The 21,062-nt window shown below is 43.1% G+C and overlaps 1 protein-coding gene across 8 annotated transcripts in view; it reads left to right on the top strand.

The window, feature by feature from the left end:
- The window catches only part of MYOCD (myocardin), a 120,672-nt gene that overhangs the window by 33,242 nt on the left and 66,368 nt on the right, over positions 1–21,062 (top strand). For 7 of the 8 annotated variants that reach the window (XM_019501920.1, XM_019501891.1, XM_019501939.1 and 4 more), the window contains exons 3-4: positions 4,199–4,254; positions 20,737–20,812. In XM_019501920.1, coding sequence (XP_019357465.1) covers positions 4,199–4,254; positions 20,737–20,812 — 132 coding nt within the window. Of the gene's footprint in view, positions 1–2,108; positions 2,153–4,198; positions 4,255–20,736; positions 20,813–21,062 lie in introns of all 8 variants that reach the window. The other variant, XM_019501930.1, reaches the window with a different exon arrangement.

The raw sequence follows: 21,062 nt of genomic DNA, 5'->3' as shown, positions 1-21,062 counted from the left end.
GCATATTTTGTGCATGCATAATTATGTTGTACCAACAATAAAAGTTTGTTTAATTATGATCTTCCTGTATTTTCTGGGACTTGGTATGCCCATGTAAGTTGAGTTCCTGAAGGTACACATGGACTGGAACCTCATTCCATATGCTATCTGAAGGTGAGTATGGAATGAGGTAGAGCTGCTATAATGCTCAGTGTCTATAGTGTATTAGAAATCGTAGTTCTATAAATTCAGGGACAATGGTTTTAACATTTAAGCTCCAATAAAATACTAAAACTGACTGAGCTACCCTCAAATGATTGAGCTACCCTGTACTGTTAGAAAGCTGCTTCAAATGTATAATCTGCTTCAAATCTGGTCATGCTATACCAGATCTTAATGATGTAATTGATCCCAAGACTGCACATAGTCCTGGATTTCCCACCAGGATATTTTAAAATCACTTGGCCAAATTTTCTGCTGAAATAATTCCATTAAAGAGATTTTGACCCCCTCCATATAACCGATCCACTTATTTTTACACAGAGGACAGAACAAGAGATAGTTCAGTATTCATAGTAATAGAACATCAGTGGGCAGAATCATTTTAGAAAGTATTTTCTTTGTGCAAATCCATGATCTATGAATGTACTCAAGAGCCCATGGAGGTGCTGACCACTACTACTGTTTCTAGTCATTATTAAAAGCTCATTAAAGAAAAAACTGCAAACAATGATACAGCATGCGTGAAGCTGAGACAGCTCAGCATGCAGCAGGCATAAGCCCAAAGAGAATCATCCTGGGGCTATCTGAATGCACCACATGGTCAGAACGATTTTGTGTTGTAAAATATCTGTGGTTAGTCCCACCTGGAATGATTAAAGCAGTTAGGGAAATAAAGGTAAAAATCAGCCTTGCTCTCACTCTCACAGGTAGGCTGTGGATGGAAGAGAAATAAAAGCTTCATAAATGACTCCCACAGTGAAGAAGATATGGGGAAGGGGAAAGGGGAGAGGACTAGCTAGTGGGAGACTTGCTCAAGCTTCATCTTCCTTCTGGCCTCTTCAATGGAAAACATTTTGGGACTGCCCAGATAAACAAACAGCAACACCAAGTGGGAAAAAAGAGTTTGTGTTCAAACAGACTGAATTTACTGAGATTGCTGTCCGAGCTGCAAGGCTCCAAAAAGGGCTTCTAGGATTTCATATACAGCTATTCTCATACAGTTAAAATAACAGATCTTCTGCTAAAATGATGCATTGGTTACAAATACGCTAAAAATAAGCACAGATGAGTAAGAAAGAACAACCTCTGAGCAACTTTACCCTGGAATCCACTGATGGAGTTGTATGTGCTGGAACCCATGAAAATGAAGGGAGAACCAGACTTCATGAAGTCCATGAAGTAATTCCACAATCATACCAATGCAGCTGGGACCATAGCCTGCCCCATTCTACTAGGTATAGCAGGCTGAATGAAATGGCAGGAGCATACTACAAGATATACCGGTACTATTGAACTTCTTTTCCAGATGTAATTTTATGGTCTTGATGAAAATTTGGAAGGACTGATTTCCTGAGAAAATTAACCTTCTGGAGAACCTAATTCATAAAATCCTGTGTATCCTAAATGGGTATGTTTCATGATCCCCAAAGGACAGATTGTGATCTGTTAGATGTGGGAGACCAAGCTGGGAAAAGAGCAAGGATCTTCTCTTGGTGCCCTGTGCAGGGCCCACCCAAAGTCTACGAGGCAGGCCCAGTTCTGGGCTGGCATGAAGAGAGGGTTAGGGGAGCTGTATTCCTTGCAATGGCCTGTACAGCTAGAGGCTTACTGCATCTATTTAAAGGGCAGTGGAGCTGCTCCTGCAAAAGTTTACTCTTGAGAGCCTCTGGAGTAATTTTGGCCAAAGTCATGCTGGGGCTCTTGCTACATATAGGAAGTCTTCATGCTCCCACGCAAGGCTGAAACTTAAAGGCAAAATATAGTCCTAAAATTGGCATGTCAAGTCCAGCAGCTCTGTTCAGTCATCTCCAAGCCACTGCACTTCTGAGTTGTTAAATTTCATCCCACAATTACCTGAGATCTTATATGAAGAACTGGTGCTAGATATACCTTTATTTGTTTTGCAGACTAATACCAGCTGCAGTATCCACATAATTCCTCCAAAACCTTGGTAAATGACTAAATACTGCAACACTTTCAGCATGAGTAGCATGAAGTATGATCTGATCAGTTCCTGCCCGCAGAAACCTTGTAACATTAGAACATTTTAGTGAATTGGGCTATAAAAAGTAATGTCTGTTGCTTATTTCATTTTTTTCATTTGCATTCTGTTAATTTGCTTTTAACTAAATCAGCTGTCACCACTCTTCCTGGCTGCTCACCAGAGCATGGCACAGAAATGCTACCTTGTCTGTCTGTCTGTCTACTTTTCAAATGTCAGACACAGGAAAAGGCCTTCTGGCCTCTTGAATTTTATTGTGATTCATCCTGTTTTTTTTCCCCACTGGATTCTTGCTTCTTCCAAGAGCTGATCCAGGTGTTCCCCTAGACTTCATATAGGCATCTAGTTGTTCTGCCTGAGTTTCCTTTTTACTCTTTCATGTTGGAATTTTTGACTGACCCCTGTTTTCTTGAGCCTTGTCTAAACTGAATTTCTGTCCCTTTTTAAATTACATTTCGAATGGGGGACAAGAAGCAAGGAGGTTAATTAAATGATGTTAAATGAAACAGACCCTAATATTTGCAGAAAACAGCTCCTACAGATGTGTGACTATCACCCTATTTAGTGTCAGAATCCAAGATGTTACCTGATTCTGTTTTCTCTTCTGAGCACGAAAACTAATTCAATGGGAACCCTGAAAAACTCATCCTAGTGATTCTAACTGCTACTGTCATTTAAACCCATCAGATGAGAATAATGCCACATGGAGCAAAGTGGGGCTTTTTGTTCCCACAGCCTTTATTTCTGCACCTTGGAAACAATGATTTTCAGCCAGAAATAAATTTCAGTTGAATTTAAAATAAAGGTCCAAATATTAACATTAGATGCTTCAAACAACATTGGAAACAGGCTCTGTTCAGTAAGCCTCTTGAATCCGATACTAACTGTTAACTGGTATTTTACAGAATCTGTATGTAACAAACTCACAAATGACCCTAATTGTCAACTCCAAAAGCTGTTGCCCCAACAGGATGCCATAAGGATTTTCACTAGATGACTGGAAACCAGATTGGCAACCCTTGCACAGAAATAATGTTTTGAAGGGGGTGAAAAAGTCTAGCCATTCCCTTTTCCCTGGAAAGCCTTCTCTAGGGAAAGCCAAAGTGTTTGGAAGTGGTGACCAGAGCAGCCTGCTGACTTTGGTGCCCAGGCTGAGTCAATGGCCCCCTTATGCAAAGTTTTTCTATACAGTGTGTCATCAACACTGTTCATATACCCCACTGGGCTGAATAAAATACATTTCTCAGTAAAACACAGTGGAGAACTGCCGAGGTGCAGAACCAAAGCTGTGTTGCTCATAGAATAGGAGTTGGAGAGGTGAAGGAGAGTTAGTTTGCAAACAGAAAGGATGATGGTACTCAGTGAGAGGAGCATGTGGGGCAAAGAACAGATAATAAAACCCTCCAAATTCTGTCCTGACTATACAGGTGCCAGTGAGGCTGCTCTTGCTGCATTCTAACTGAAGAGTAATAAGATCCTTTTCTTAGGTTCCCCTTTCTTGCTTGAGCCTCCTTACCCTAGAGGCTTCACAGTGTGGATCATCCACAGGCTCTGACCTCCTGGCAAGTTCTCAGCAAGGTCTCCTTTCTCTCCTGGATACTGATCCCTTGTTTCCTCTTCCCCACTCTCCACTTTGTTCTCAGGCAGCATTTCATGGCACTGTAATTTGCAAAAAGCTCTCCAGGTAAAAGCTGCACCTGGATTCACCTGGATTATGACGTATCCTGTAGAACACTGAGCTGCAAAGCCTACACCTGTCCATGTGTCTTTTGCTCGCCCTTTGCTCACCATCCCTTCTGCTCTCCTGCCACAAACTGGCTGCGAGAGACTGGGATTTCCAATAGCTTTCCTGAATTATTTTTAGATAGCACAATAAAGAGATCAGCTAGTTTGTGTTGCTATTTTTATACCATCCATTAAAATGTTGTTTTTGAATATTCCAGTGGCTGCTTGCTACCACTGCTGTGCTGATTGTGCTTCTGTTTCCTATTGCAGCACTAAAAAGTCCATCTGCATTCCATGAACAAAGGAGAAGCCTGGAGAGAGCCAAGGTAAATTTTGAAAACATCTATATGAATGAATGAATGCTGTATCAATTTGCATATTATTTTACAAGTCTGCATAGATTCCTGTAGAATCAGAAAGAGAATCTGTAAAAAAGAAACATTATAGTCTGTAAGCCTAATCTTGCTCCCATTAAAATTACTGGCTCAGGTCTTCTCTTCTACCTGCACTGTGGTCCTCTATGTCATACTGTCTAGGGGAAATATGTGTAAACTAGCGATCCAGGAAACTTAGGAAATATGTGAGAGTTGGGTTACAGAGATGAAGAGAGTATTCTCTGGGGAAGATCAGACTGATCCCTGGGGTAAAGAAGAGATTCTTGGGGCAGTTATGGAAATCCCTTAGCTGGCCTCTCATTTCTTCTAGGATCTTCAGGAAAAATGCCAACACTCCACCTTTTATTTGTATACATTTGAATACATTGAATTAGGAATTTTCTTCACCAATTACAGCCATTACTATGCCAGTGCAACTCAAGGTGAAGGCAGGTTAAATTCCAGCTACTGGCACCATTGGAGTTTATCCCTGCTTGACCGAGTAATAGATTCCAACACAGCAGGTGCAACCGAATTCTATTTTCCATTGTACATTTCTGTCCATCTCCCTGGTCCTTTATTACCCTTTCTTTACATGGTGGCCATGCAAGCCTGTATGCATAGACTGAGAACGCTGTGAGTCCATGAAAAGTGACCAGGTGGTGGTAGGAGAAGAGGTGTCTCTGGTTTTATCCCCAAAACCTGAGGGATGAAGGCAATCCCCTGTGAAACCAGAGATCTGAATTTTAGGCCACTCTTGCCCACAAGGGGTTTAATCTGCATCTTTCTGGGTGTGTCTAAATGAGACATTTACTGCAGAGCTGACTAATTAGCTCCACAATAAATGTCTCAGCATTTACACATGGGCCCCTATTAGGGCACAGGAAACTAATAAATTCTATAGCAGAGTAATACCTGCTACAGCATTTTTTTGTGCATTGCAGCGCACATGTAAATGCTGACCTGGCTGGCTCAAGCACAAGGCTGCTTCAGTGTGGGAGCTGCCTGTCATCTAGCCCTATGCTGAAGCACCCTAATTTCCCAGCTATCCATTCCATAGCATATTGAGCCCAGTTGGAGCAGCCCTGGGCTGGCAGGCTGACCCCCACCCCCGCTTCCCAGGTTCTCTGCCAGCTGAGGCTGCTCTGACCAGGCTCCACATGCTGTGCATGAATAAACGCCAGAGCTGATTGCTTTGGAGTTAATTGTTCCTAGGTGCATGTTTAAATAGTTCACCCAGGAGCAAAAAACTCCAAAGCAATAAGCTCCAGAGTTTATTCATGTGCACTAATAGTATGTGTAGACTCACCCTTTAACTGCCCAGCACAGTGCTCTAAGCATCAACTCATTGTCCCAACTGCTCTCCAGAGTTGCTTTTGAAGCTGAGCCGGTGTCTTTTGCATTGAAGGGCAGCACAATGGGGAAGTTACACCATTGGGATTAAGGGTTCAAGCTAGAATCCCAGAGCCAGCAGTCATTCACTTAGCCACACACCTTGTTCTCTTTTTCATGGCCTTGCATAGCTTCTTCTTTTGGCTGCCAGTTTCAAAAGAGTGCTGAAGGCAGGACTACATACTGTGGCATGGTGGTTAGAGTGCTGTGCTAGGAAGTCAGAGAGCGCCAACTTTAAACACCTTCTGGGCAAGGGGACATAGAATTCAGGTCTCTAACATCCTGTGTAAGTGCTCTAAACACTCAAGTCTTGGGATGAAAACACAGGAGGGCATTCTTCCTCCATCTGCTAGTCAAGTATTTCTGGCATCCTACATTTTCAGGGCTTAGATGCAGGTATACATCTACAATACGCACATAAATACCCACTCAGTCTACATGCACACAATTACATGTCCATGTTGCAGGTGAAATAGAATCACTATCTGTATGTAAGTGCCAAAATTGCCACTTAAATGGATAGAAAGCTGCCACTGAGATGAACTAAAGGCAGTAGAAATGTCTGCCTTGTTGCTTTGTCTGCTAACAAAAGGGGTTGTACCAGCATTATCACACCAGTGGCTCCAATTGGAGCAAATCAACAATCTAAACTAGGCCTTAAATCAGTGATTCTCAATCAGGGCGCCAGGCCACTCTGGGGTGCTGCCAGATCCTTTGAAGGGTGCCATGAGGTGTGAGGCAATAAGATAAGACAAGCAAATAAGCCAGGCTCAGGTTTATCCCTGCCTGGACAATCCCTAACCCCTAAAGCTCAGCCCCTGTATAAGGAGGTAAGTTCTGCAATATATACATTAGTTTCTGAAATTGGGTGCCATTCAATTCACAAAAGTTATGGAGGGGTGCCTCAAGTCCAGAAAGGTTGAGAACCATTGCCTTAGAGTGCTTACTGTTGGGGGACAGACTCACCAACTCAGTGGTAAAGGAATTGCCATGTATACCCCGTGCTATTGAGCCTGTGCTAAAGAAGCCAAGTACTCTGAGTACAAATTCTCCCTCCCGGTAAATAGCTCTAGCCCACACAGATGCTGCCCACTGAATTCAGCTGTTACCCCACAAAACATACACAGATTCCATATTGCTATTTCTAGTGATGTAGCAGTGTTTTTGCAGTATTTCATATATTTAAGTGTTCTTATTAGTTTTTGATTTCTGACTCCAAATTCATAAAGATTTGCCCTTATGTAAAAGGGTAACTGTCTCCATAATACCATCAACAGGACTGAAGCAACAAGCTCCCCTCAGCAAGATGTGCACCGCGTTTCTGTGCTTTTTTATAGTTGGGATGGTTAAAAGTAGGGAAACATTTTATGGATAATTTTCATATGTCCATTTTCACTGAAAAAATATTGAACTCTGGACTTTTTGGCTAGGTCCATAGCTGGGTGAAAAAAATAAGGTTATTTTTTATGATTTTTTTTTAAGTTTGATCTCTTTATCCACCAAAATTTGAAATTTTCTAAGTAGATATACCTTGTAAGTTAAATCATAGTTGCTCTTCTAACAGATGTAAGAATAAAGGGTTTTTGGGGGGGTGATATCTCTTATTGGACCAACTATAGTGGGGAGAGGTCTTCAACAAGCTTTCAGGTGCAAAATGCCTTTCCTCTGGTCTGGGTCACAAAAAAGAAAGCTTTGTACCCAAAAATTTGTCCAACATCCCTCCCAACTATAGAGTTGGTCCACTAAAAGTTATCACCCAGAAACCCTTGCTTCTTGCATATTTCCTGGACTGTCATGGCTACAACAAACCCTACTGCACTTATGAAAGAAGACCACTGTCTCCCTTTGCCTCCAGTTGGAGCTGAAACTGGGCTGTTCTCAGTGAAGATTGTTATGATGGGCTGGTCAGGGAGAGACCAGGAAATGTGTAAGGGTAAAGAATAGACTATGGGAGCAGCAGGGTGGAGGAAGAAGTTAGAAATCAAGACAGGGAACTATGAGGAGTCAGGGAACTTGGCCAGACCGAGGGTCTGGCATGGGATTTAGGGTGGCACTGACAGAGAGTGCAGCAGGTGAGAGACCAAGGAAAAAACCAAAGAAATTCAGCTGGCAAATAGCTAGAAACAGGAAACTGCAGAATGGTATGGTGGGAGAATGCTAATAGGGCAGCTGTCTATTCTGTCTAACCAAGTAAGGCTCAGAGATAGGCAGAATAACAGAAGTGTCTCCTCAAAGCAGCAGATGGTGAGCTACAGCTCTCCGTTTTTAATTTCTGATTGAATTTTGACCATGGGATGATCCCACTCAAAATAATAGGGAGATGGGGGAGACAGCTTCCACCAAGAAGAAAACAATGTGATTTCTGGCTGCTGAGGGCCAAACCTCATGGTTTCATTTTTAAACAAATTTGCCTCATTTTTGAAGTGGGACTCATCATTCTTAGTACCTAGGGTAATATTAGCACCAGTCCCTGTCATTGCTGTCCCTGTCCCCGCACACACAGGCTTAGCAATACACTGGTCTAAGGACCCTACACACATGCTTTTTCATTAATCTACCTCTGTATAGACACTGACACCTACTTTACTCCCTCGTCCCTTCTGCTTATCTGCTACTGCTGCTATTTCATTGCACTGCACTCCATGTCTTCCTAGTGCAGTAGTCCCTAGCCCAGGGTTCAATGGCAACATGTTGCCATGAGACCAGCTACCATTGCTCATATTCTCAGGATGTTTTGCTTTCTGTAGGTAGGCATTTCCTCAGGTTAGTAGGGAGGACAAAATATGACAGGGCTCAAAACCCATCATTTGCTCAGTATTTTTGCATGTGGCCAATTAAAATTCATGACCACAACCCCAGTCAGTGCTTGAGGAAGTGAAGGATACTGGGTAGAGGATCATTTCTTGCTCCCAGATGTGGTATGGCCAAAAGAAGTTTCTTTATGCTCACACATGCCCTGCCCCCTTCTGGACAGTGCTAGCAGGTAAACAGATAAACGGAGCCAGCTGGGGGATTCAAGAACTTCCTTCCAGTGGTAAGACAGGGCACAATGGCCTCTGCAGTAGTTCTGACTGGATGGCACTCCCCAGGACCAGCTGCCCTGAACTATAGAACTGCCAGAATGAAGAGAGGTCTGAAGGGCTGATGACATAAATCCCTGGGATGGAAGACAACCTTGGGCAGTAGATCACACAGAAAGATTGACTTTTGGCTTTGCAGCACACACAGTGATCCATCAGGCCACTGAAGCACCTCAGGTAACTATATCTCTCCTAAATGTGCCTTCTTTCCACTAGACCCTGGTATCTAGCCAAATTCAAGTTCCCTGAAGACTGATGAAAGCAGAGATGACAGAACTGTCTATTTCCAGAAGACATTGGAAAAGCTTCTGATTAGATTCATTATTTGGGAGCTATGTTAATTTTCCAACCCATTACAAAGTCCACTTACAATGCCCAGTTGTAAAAGCACACTGTCCAAGACAAAAGTTTAGGAACATATATGCAGTCAAGCTCCAATGACAATTAAGAGTCAAATATCTAATGTGCTTCAAGTATCAAATATATTTTGATTAACTCATCTCAAAATAATCCTATTCATCCCACTTGGTCTTCTAGTATAATTTTCCTAGAGTGGAAACAGAAGAAACATTTGAAGGGTTTACAGCTGCATTTGAAGCGCTTAGAAAATGGATGATTTCAACCATGGACAGACATATAGCTCTATGCCACAACCCAGAGCTGGAGCACTTAAAAATCACTGCAGGTGCATACAGCAGCATGCTGTCCAGCCAGGAGCCATGACAGGGGCTGTGGCTTCTGATGGCTCCATTTTCCCCACATTGGGCTGTCAGTGTGGCTCTGCAGCTCCTGGTCTCCTAGGTGCTGCAGCTCCACTCTTCCCTTGAAGAGGGAACTGGAAGACTGGAGGCCCTGTGCTGCTTACCAGAATCAACAGACCAGGTGTAGAGAAGTATGCAGGGATTGGGAGCTGGAGAGTCTCCCAGTTCCTGCAGGTGGGAGCTCTTGGACAGTGGAGGTGGATTAGATAGGAGAGTGCTAGCTGACACAGTGCCCCCTCCCCTACCTCCTCTTTCCCCCACTCCCCCCATGGGGAAATAGAGCACTGTGAGATGCTGGAAGTCCCAGGAATTCTCTATCACACTCCATAAATTGTGTGTATATAACCTGAAATGCTTCATTTTGAAGTGCTTCTAAATAGTACCTGTTTTCTTCAGGGTCATTTTTGGAGTGTTTCCAACTTTAGAGAGCTTCAAAGGGTGTGTATGCCTATACTGCTCCCCCATGCAGTGCTTGAAAGGCATCAGAAACATTTCAGATGTTATGTCTGGCCATACCCCATGTCTTTCTTTTCCCCAGTTATAGTCATTATAAGTTGTGTCCGTCTGCATGTAGAACAATAATAGTAGTGTGGTTACATAAAAGGGAAATGTGTCATATACAGTTGGCTGATTTTTAATAGACTATAGCAGTTCATTCAGTTATTCTGAGAGATTTATTTGCAGCTATGGTGCAAATGATATTTATGGAAAGGAGTAAACTTGAAACTTGTAGAAATGTTCTTGTGAATGAATATATTCTAGGCCACTGACTGTGAGTTGTAGGCAATAATAAATGGCTAACATGAAAACTAGAAGTGCCTGTATGAAAAATTAGTTTGCTTAGGGAATTTCAAGCATTCTAAAGCGTCCTTGAAATGTTCTGTATTTTACTGTCCATGTACACAATCCAGTCTGTCTCCTCACTATAAATCTTCCAATTTCTGTGTCTAAACAAGCTAGTGATTAGCAATTTTTAGTTTCTCAGTTCTAGATGCCAACTTGAGAAGCCTTGAACAAATGGGACTTTTAGAAGCTAATGAACACCTACCCTCCAAGAAACAGGACTACCAGGATGTATCAAGTCGGGTATTTATAAATAGAACCACCCAAATCATTGTTACCTTGGCCAAGAGCTTACTGAGGACCAAAACATACTGCCATTAAGTAGTGGGAATTGAGGGAAACTCAGTAGATGGATTTAACCCACCATACATGAGGTTTGTTAAGGTCCATGCCCATTTACCAAAGTTATACTCATTCACCCTTTGCAAGAGATCAAACCTCACAGATAAACATGGTCTTTATATAACCAAGTAGTTTAGTGTTTAGATAGTCAAGGGATGAATAAAGCCCCTGACAGATGATAAAGAAAAGACCCGATGGAATCTGATGCAAGATCTGAGCAATCACACTTCCTTCCATATAGGGGGGTGTGAAACGAGATGTACTCGATTCAGATTTGAATTCAGCCCGATTCAGGGACAGCAATTTGATTCATTGATGCAGATCACTGTCCCAATTCAATTCAGCTGAATCCAAATCTGAAGATTTGATGCTGATTTGTAGAATCAGTGATTCGGCCATAGACACAGCTTTAAATGTTTTTTCTACATACCTCAAGGTACCAAAACTGCGATGGTAGGGCTGATGGAACGTCCCACAGGAGTGCGGAGGGAGGGAGGCCATGTGCTCGGCAGCGAACCCCGAAGTGGACTGGAAGTGCTTCTGGTCCACTTCCAGGTTTACTGCCAAGTGCACTGGGGACTCCCCTACTCTCCCATGGGACACTCCCTTCGCCGCAGCATCTCAGTGTTCATGAGCTGCATGGTACCTTGAGGTATGTAGAAAAAACATTTAAAGCTGTGTCTATGTCTGAATCATCGAATCTTTCCAAATCTCTCCAAATCAATTCAGAGGGTTCCAGTTCAACTCGGAGAAATTAAAGGGTCTCCTGATTCAATTTGGATTTGGAGATTTGGCCACTGAATCAGGCCAAATCTCCGCCAAATCAAATTAGTGACCGAAGCTTCACACAGCCCTACTGCCATACCACACATGCATGGTAGGAGGCTTAATTGTAGGATTCCCACATCAGATCCCAATGTGCAATACTGCTAAATGCAGGGGGAGCCTGATCCTAGGCTCCCCCCATACCAACAAGTAGCAAGCTTGGCTCCTAGCCATGGGAGCACATGTTACACTCCCATGGTGTGCTCCCACAGCTGAGAACTCCTATCAGCTGACAGGGCTCCCTGCTGTGGGAGTGCACAATGTGGTCCCATGGCTGGGAGCCCCAATAAGCTGAGGGGCACTCCCAGCCCCTGGAGAACATGGAGTCTTGAAAGGCTCCCATGTGGTGAAAGGGTTGGGCATTGGCCACATGTTCAATTAAAGGTGTGATGGGAACCAAACACAAAGCTTGCACACACTTTGTGTAGTTACTTTGTGGCTTATTCCTGATTTTATCACACCATTATTTGAATGAATGTATGGCCACATCATGATTTAAGACATGATTAACCAGTTAATTACATCTTAAATGTAATGTCTGTCAGGGTCCCAAATTTCCTTTAAACAGAATATTCTCATGAATCTGTTTGCCAAATGTTTCTGCAAAGTGCTCTGTGCTCTGCTGACATTTACTCTTTAGAGGAGAGTTTCCAGGTGGGGTGTCAGGAATAAAAGGGCACAGCTCCCATTTTGTGCACACTTCTCTAGGGGCACACACTGTTCTTTTGGTTGGAGTTAGAAGCATAAAGTAATTCTCCCTTGAGAAATACCATAAAAAACTAGTTTCATGAGAAGATAAGAGCAGTAAAGAAACCACTAGTTTTTAAAGATAAGTCCAAGTTTTTAGCAGAAGCTAAGATAAATATTCATTAAAATGAGACATCCCAGAGGTGCATGCATAGTGTCTCAGGTGTGGGGAAGTCTGTGATCATCTGTACCAATGATTCTCAACCTTTTTCGTACCAGGACCCATTTGCAAAGATCGATGGCTTGATCCGACCTGCACGCCCCTGGGCCTGCCTTGGTGCCCGGCCACCCGACCACCTTTCCTCAGTGCTGGCAGGCACCTGTCCCCTCTCCCCAACCCCATCCCCTCCATGTACATGCATGCATGCATACCCCCTCCACCCCAACAGTCCCCAAGCCCGGGCCCTCTGACCCCTGCTCTCCATACACTTACGTTTGTCCAGCTGCTGGGGCTGTTCCCACGACCCTGCCTGGCTGCGTGCTGGCCATGCCTCAAGCAGCTGCTTGCAGGCTGGAACACTGCCAGCCTGCAAGGGAAAACCCACACTTTTGCACATTTTTCTGGCACTTGTTCACAACCTTTTGAAATATTCTTGCAACCCACTTTTGGGTCACAATCCACAGGTTGAGAAATGCTGGTCTATACAATCTCTCAGCTTGGGGGACCTACATAATAAAGCAGCACAAGTAATGTGTACAATATCCTCCATTTATATAAGTTTAAATTTCACATGCTGAAGTGAGAAGTGGCCATTGTGATGTCCTATGACTCCCATCTTCCTCCATACCACAGATCTTTCAGAAAGAGACATGCAGTCTCAGGTGAAATGCTTCAAGTGATGTAGAATTGACCACAACCTGTGGTAACTTATTCCAAAGGCCTTTCAGGATTCATGGAAGAAAAGTAGGACTAGAAGGGATGTCAGGGATCATCTAGTCCAGCCCCATGCCCAAGGCAGGATCTTCCCTATCCAAACCATTCCATACATGTGCATCTAACCTGTTCCTAAAACTTCAGTCAACCCTGTCACACAACTACAAGGCACATTGTCCCAAACCACCAAGAACACCCTCACCTGCCACAAATAAAGGAGGACAAGAGCTGTCATGGTTGTTAAAAAAACCCTTGAGAGATCCAAGGAAGAGAGCCATTCCCCCTGCTACAGAAGAAGGCAACCTCCCCCACACCCAAGTCTATATTAGTCTAACAGTGGGTAAAATTCCTTCCTGATCCCAAATGTAGTCTGAGCCTGAGCAGAAGGGCAAGATCTTCTAACCAGGAATGTCTAGGTTTTAGTCACAGAAGAAATATTGGCACACCCCATTCAAAATCCAACCAGCAAATCCACTGCGCAGGATTCCATAGTACTATAAAGACTGTAGTGACATTACTTTAGAAACTACACAAGGTGTTGCACTTAGAAATCCAATTTCTAAACCTAGTGCTTTAAGAATTGACACAACACTCAGTTGATGAATAGCAGAAAGTCTTCGTTTAATATCTACCAACAAACTATAAAACTGAATTACAGGTAAAGACTCTTTTCCAATATAAAATGAGCTATTACAGGAAGTCCCAGTACATATTTAGCTGCAGCAGTGTTTTCTCAACAATGCAGGCAGGGAAGCCAGTCCAGTCTTGCAGCCTTTACTCTTGGGCTGGGTGTAGTATGGCTTCTTGATTTTTCCTGGACTGCACACCTTGCTGGCAGTTCTATCTTGCTTTATACCATTTAATTGTACAGCTTTAATGCATTTTCTTTGATGGTTGGATGATTAAAGTCCAAACAAAACAGGGAGGAAAAGTGTGACCATCACATTACATTTGTTAAATTGCCTGGCACCTGTTTTTGGATTTGTCTAGGTGTGAAGACTTGTGTTTCTCACAGCCACTGACTAGCTTGGCAGTTAAATGTGATGGGCCTTGAGTGGTCAAACAGGATGCTTAGAGGCATTAGTCACCAGACCTGTCTTTGTGTATTTGTTTGTCAATGGGGCTCGCAAACAGTTTGTACCGGTGATGATCTGTTTACAAAACCCTAGACATACATTGAATGATTGAGACTTTTGTAACACCTTAGACATTGGATGCCTGTTTTGAGAAATGGGAGTATGTCATGTACAGGACATTTTTCCTGTATTCAATGCACCTTTTAATGGTTTTGCTTGAAATGTGTATTTAGTCTTTTGTCTTCTTTAGCTGCTAGTTCAATTGAAATGTGTATATGTAGTTTCCTTGCCTTTAGTTACACTGACTCAGCCTTTCTCTCTCTGGCTTTCTTAGCTTGGAGATACACATGTGATGAGTGTGTCAGGTCTCTGCCAACAATTTTCCTTTTACAGAAACCATCACTTTTGTTTTATGACATGGGTCTGGTGTTGGGTACCACAAGCTCCTCTCTCTCTCTTATGCCTAATGGGTTGCAAGCCATTAGCAGAGTTTGATATTCTGTGTGGCAGGCTTGTTACCACCACCAAGTCTTGCCCCAGCCATTGTCTTGCATTTTTGTGCAAGAGACACTGCCCAAGCTTTCGCAGCTTTCATAGCCAACACAAGGCAGCAGAGAAACTTGCCCCATTTGATCTCGTACATTGTTGTTTCTGACAGTAGCCAATACCATTACTTGTAGTGGGTGAGCTGGACATCAGCCCCAGATGCCAACTTAGTAATAGCTCCAGAATCACCCCCTACCTCCTTGGAGTCCATGCCCAAGCATCAGAACCAGCCCCATCCTTGGCATTGCTGCTGCTACTGCAGCAGCCAAGTACACATGCACCCTTTTGCTCCTGTAGAAATAACAGCCAGGGCAGGAAAATTATACTGGGGCTGTGGTAGCAGCAGCCAGGGACTGTTTTTGAGTCTTGGGAGAAGGTAAGACTTCTGATCCCTCAGGGTCTCAGAACCTCTGCCCCTCCAGCACTCAGTGGCACCTCTGCCCTCCCTGGTCTCCCACAGGTTTTGCCCAGGGTTCAAACCCTGCCTGTTTGATTCTGACAGTAGCCAATATCTGATACTCCAGAAGCAAGACAATAATGACATATCCTACCCAAGGGATGTTTCTTCCTAATCTCAGAAAGCTTAATACTCCAAAGCATAAAGGTTTATAGCTCTTGTAAAACTTTTTATTCAATCTAATGTAACTGTGTATACTCTCACTGAACAAATAAATACCTCATTTGTACTGGAATTCTAAATGGTCAGTGATATATTGTTTCAGGGAATTCCACATATTCATCATGCATTATGTAAAAAATACTACTTTTGAGTTGGCCTTTCAGTTTAATTGGCCCCTCCTTGTTCTTGTGTTATGAGACAGCGTTAATTCTTTGTACCATTCACTATTTCATGTACACCCATTTTATCTTCCCTCTAAACTAAATAGTCCTGTTCTTTTCACTCTCACCTGATAAGAAAGACTTTCCATATCTCACAAGTCTCATTGCCTGCTTCTGAACTCTTCTCTTCCTGCTAGATACTTTGTTTTGTGGAGTGACCAGAATTTATTACACTATTCCAGGAAGGGAGTATAATATATTTATAAAATTATAGAAAATACAATTATTCTTTATAATACCATATACTATATCATTATATGATATTCAATTATATATAATTATATATATTTCTATATATATATAAGTATATAACTATATTCTATACAATTATAGTTGCACTTTTATTCTCCAGCCTATTCCTTATCCTTCTTAATATTTTGTTTGGGGTTTTTTTAAATCCATCTCTGTCCCCGAACCAGAAATGTTATTAAGCTGCCTGTAGTGATACCTTAGTGTCTTCCCTTAATGGTTGCTGTTATTTGGCATCCAGTAAGGTGCATTAGTGACATTCTTTCCTTTCAGTGTGCTTAATCCTCCCCGTCAACACTGACTATTATCTTCACTTTTTGTGCTGCCTACTCATGCAGTTTGGTTAGGTCTCTCAGAAGTTATTCACAGTCTGTTCTCATTTTAGCTGCATGAAACATTGCCATGCCATCTGCAGATTTTTTTCATTTCCCTGCATGGAGTCCTAATAAATATGTTAAATAACACTCTCCTGGAATAGAAACTGATAGCATCTCACTGTTTACCACTGGGCCATGTCAAAAATTAACTCTTTATTCCTCCTGATTATTTTGTCTCTTTGTTTATTTTTAATCTCATCTCAGTCATAGCTATTTTTAACTTACCTGTGCATATTATTTAAGACTCAGTGGGCATGTCTACATGTGCATTAATGCACCATTACTACTGCACATTAAGTTTAGTATGGCTAAGATGAGGCACTACATAAATGCACAGGAGTCAGCAGTAATGCACAGTAGCAATTGTGCAGTCTTTTTGTGACACAATGCACAGTAGACTAATTCTACTGTGCATTAGCATGTTAGCATGGATTTTGCTGTGACACACTAATGCACAGTAGAATTAGTCTACTGCACATTAAGTGTCTCTTGCAGATGTGCCCAGTAGAGGCCTCTTGTTCTGTGTTTTCTATTACCAGTCATTCCAAAATGTTGAAAAATTGCTTTTTCTTAATGAAGACCCCAATGTCCAAGTGCTCTTAGTAAGATTTTCAGAATTAACTTTGATTACTGGTAATTCCAATAGAAGTTAGGTACCCCAATCTAGCTCAGAGTGACATTCAACCACTGTATATGTGGTAATAAAATGACATGGACACACATAAAACATGGTTTAAAACTGAAGTGGACAGGCATAGGAGCCTGTTAAACTGGTTAAACACAGTGTTATGTGTGGAAACCAAGTGTTGTGTGACATGAGTTTGGTTGGTTTTCCAGGCATCCCCCACTGCATTACTCATCATCCCCCACACACATGACTGCTATAACTGACCACTTTGGTATGTAGCTGAAACTACCTCCCCCTTTTTTCTTTTGTTTGTACTTTTTATCAGTGATCTATTGATGAGCTATCTTTCTTACAATCAGCTGTGTGCTTACTGCCTACTTGACTGCAGCACTTCATAATGACTTCCCCAGCCACTGGGAAAAAAGTGTGGGTCTAAGCACTGTCCCTCCAGAGTCAGGCAAGTATGCCATAGACTTTAGCTATTTGCAGGTTTTTCAAGCTTGTTGAATTCATATTTAGTAAAGAAGTGAAAGCAGAAAAGTGAATAATGCCCCCAACCCCAGGTCACCCACCCCCTTGAAATCCCCACAACATGGGTGAGAGCACACAGGCACCTCACTCACATATTCCAAGGCATGCTGGGTTAGTGGCTCATGACCACCCTCTGGTGTTGGAGCCACAGCATGTCACACAGTTGGTTTCTAATCAGTGACATTTTGGAATGGTTCAACTGTTATGTGTGTCCACACCCAAAATCTTGCTGTGTTACTCTTGGGAGGATTTTGTTTTCATTTTAATCTCCTTTATCTTTGCATATTTAGTAGATTATTAATCTGTAAATTGGTAACATAACTCTACTAGTATATTTGTATCCTCATTGGCAACACGTAGGGCGTGCATGTGGATGTACGTGCACCCCCTGAGCGTAGCAGTGCACCCCCTATGAGAAGGTGCTGTTGACACTGCCGGTGGCACCTGCAGGTGGTTGCCACTCGCCACCCCCGCCCTTGCCACCAACACCAGCAGTGGCATCTGTGGAAGGTCCGTGTTCGCCGCTGACGCTGCCAGCAGCATCTATAGGTGTTTGCCAACCACTGGTTGGTGCTTACTGCCCCCCCTGCCGACAACGCTGCTGTCACCTGCCGGAGCTTGCCATGCCCCCCTCACCTCCGGGGGTATGCAGCATTCATGTGTATCCTTATAATATGGGATTTGAATTTATAGATTTTGCTTTGTGATTCTGTATTCAAAACATACCCTACTAAATTCCTTGGTAACTTTCAGACACAGTGGCCGTGTTTACATGAGATACTGACTGTACAGTTGTTACTGTACAGTCATTTAGTACTTGTATATACTAGTACTGTATATACAAGTACTAAATGACTGCATAGTAACCAGAGTTACTGTGCAGTAGCATCGCTGAAAGCTTTTAGGTGATGACTGTGCAGTAGCTTGTTACTACAAAGCAGTGGCATCACATCACACTTTGTGCCACGCAACGCTGCTGCACAGTAATAACAAGCTACTGCCCAGTCAGCATCTCATGTAGATGCAGTCAGTGGGTGCATCTACATACGCACTTTACTGAGGAGCTACTTTGCTCTGCAGTAAAACGTCACTTTCTACACATGCACCCATATTAAGGCACAGTAAATTAACTGACTACTGTCGCAAGTAAATTAGCTTGTGCACCCGTATTAAGGCACAGTAAATTAATTAACTACTGTCAGGAACAGTATTATCTTACAGCAAACTCATTTACTGCACCACAATGCATATATTGACAGTGACCTCGACTGCAGCAGTTTGAACCAGGGCAGAACAGGCTGGCAGCAGGATCTGGTGGGGTGGGAAGGTCTGCAGTTTGTGTACTCTTATGCCCCAGCCAGACCTTTCACTGCCCAATACCGCCACTCAGAACCTGGGACTGACCCTCTGAGCCTGCTGCTAGTCCAGGGCTGCTCTGCCCCAGCTTAAACTGCTGCAGTCCCAGACACATGTGAAGATGGTGCACCTGGGAACAGCTCACTCCAGCATGAACTGCATCAGAATTTATTCAGGCACACTATTTGTGCATGTAGATGCACCCAGTCATACTCCACTGCCTCTGTGAGCTAATTTTTCTTTTCTGTGAATTTTATAATCAGCAGGCACATCTACACAAGACACTTTACTGCTCAGTAGACTAATTTGCTGCACGCTAAAGCATCACCATCTACACATGCATGGCAATTAGGACACAGTAGACTAATTTACTGTACTGCCAGATAGTCCCATCAGATACAAGTGGTATCTGGCAGCACAGTAAATTACTGCACTTGAATGCATGTGTAGACTGTAACATTGGGATTAGTTTATATAATATATAGTATATTCAGTCATATTAATTGCACATGTATATGCACCCAGTTAGTAACATGTCCCACTGATTTTTATCTACCAACATGTTCCAGAAATGCTAATTATGTCACCATTCTTTGTTACTAGATATTCTAGCTCATCTGTTTTAGTTTCTGAGTTTCTTGAATCAATGCTTCAGCATTTTAGTTTAGCAAACTGCATGGACTAGTAGAAGAGACATTTAAATAACTGAAGGTAGAACTGTTATTTAGGTCTGAAAATGTTCTGAATAACAATGGGAATCAGGAGTAAGTGGAATATGATTTATATTTCCTATTGCTGCAACAAAATTACACGTGTGTATTTTGCTGTTGCCATCCTATTATCTTATTACACCTGTTCTATTTGGTGTCATTTCCTTTTGATTAATTAAGAATCTGGCACTTTGGAGACACTTCCAGCAGAATTCTACTTCTAATAAAGTAGATTCTAATTCTGCTTTATGTGCCAGTACCTAAATGGCAGCTTTTTAGCTGTGTAGGTGGTGTTTTTGGCATTTACATACAGGTAACAATTCACCTTCTCCTGAAGTATAACCCAATGTTAATCAGTAGTGTAACAGGGCACCCATCCCAGGCACAGGGGTACCATGATCCATACCCCTTCCCTTGGGAGTCTTTGCACTGCTCCTGCCCAGCCACAGGAGCTGCACAGTGCATCACAGCACAGTGCAATGCTGCACCAAGGATTATGTATGCTTTGCTGGGCATCCCTTAGCCCAGAGTTAGTTAGTGCTTGGCAAATGAGATGCAACTTAACATGCTGGCTCAGAAATGTAACTAGGACAGGGTAATCAGGGCACCAACCCCCAGCACTGATTAGGAGGGGTCACCATAATTACACCCTGGGAGTCTTTGCCACAGCAGAGGCAGGCCAGCACTGCCCTACCTGGCCAGAGGAGCCAGGCAGGGCATTGCCACACAAGCAGTGTATCTGATAGGAAGGGATGAGTGGAGTGAGTGGAACGGTGCTCCTCTCACCCTCCCTCAGGAGCCTTTGCCAGTGCATCAGTGCACCCTATATGTGTGCATTGGGGTATGTGTGCATGGGGGGCCTTGGAGGGAGCAAACGGGGCACCTGGGTCAGTTCCCAGGGAGTCCAGTCACAGGGCTGCTGCCACCTGGGCTGAGCTGATGAGCTGTTGCAGCAGCTGCAGCAGCAGCAGTAGCTCAGGAAAATAAGCATTCCCTTCTCCTCACTCACGTGCCCCTCTTCCCCAGTCTACAGTGGTCAGCATATCCTCCCCCTCAGACACACACACTTTTGCCCCTCCCTCACCCTGGGCACTCAGTGAGATCACTGTGCCCTCTGGGCTGGTTCAGAAAAGAGGCAGTTCCTCTTCCTTCCCAAGAAAACATGAAACATTCAAATTGTTGTGAAGAAAGATCCAGCATTGTATAATTTGCTAACTGGGGCTGGGGTTTAATAAGCTCTGTGTTTCTGTCCTGCAGACTGAAGATTATTTAAAGCACAAGATCAGAAGCAGGCCTCAGCGAACAGACCTGGTTAATATGCACATTTTACAAGGTACAGTTGTATATACCACTGGCACACAGCTGTAGATTTCTCCAACCCTTCTTGTCTTCAGTGGCTTTGGGTTCTTCTTCCCTTTTCTGGTTGTTTGCAAGGTAAACATTTAAAGTAATTTTTCCACTGAAGATTCATAGATTCATAGATTCATAGATTCATAGATTAAGGGTCGGAAGGGACCTAGTAGATCTTCTAGCCCGACCCCCCGCCAGGGCGGGAGAACAACAAAAAACCCCAAAAAGAGAAA

Source organism: Gavialis gangeticus, unplaced genomic scaffold (genome assembly GCF_001723915.1).
Source record: "Gavialis gangeticus isolate Ggan-Ray unplaced genomic scaffold, GavGan_comp1, whole genome shotgun sequence".
Classification (NCBI taxonomy): domain Eukaryota; kingdom Metazoa; phylum Chordata; order Crocodylia; family Gavialidae; genus Gavialis; species Gavialis gangeticus.
This window is presented reverse-complemented; position numbering and strand designations above follow the sequence as displayed.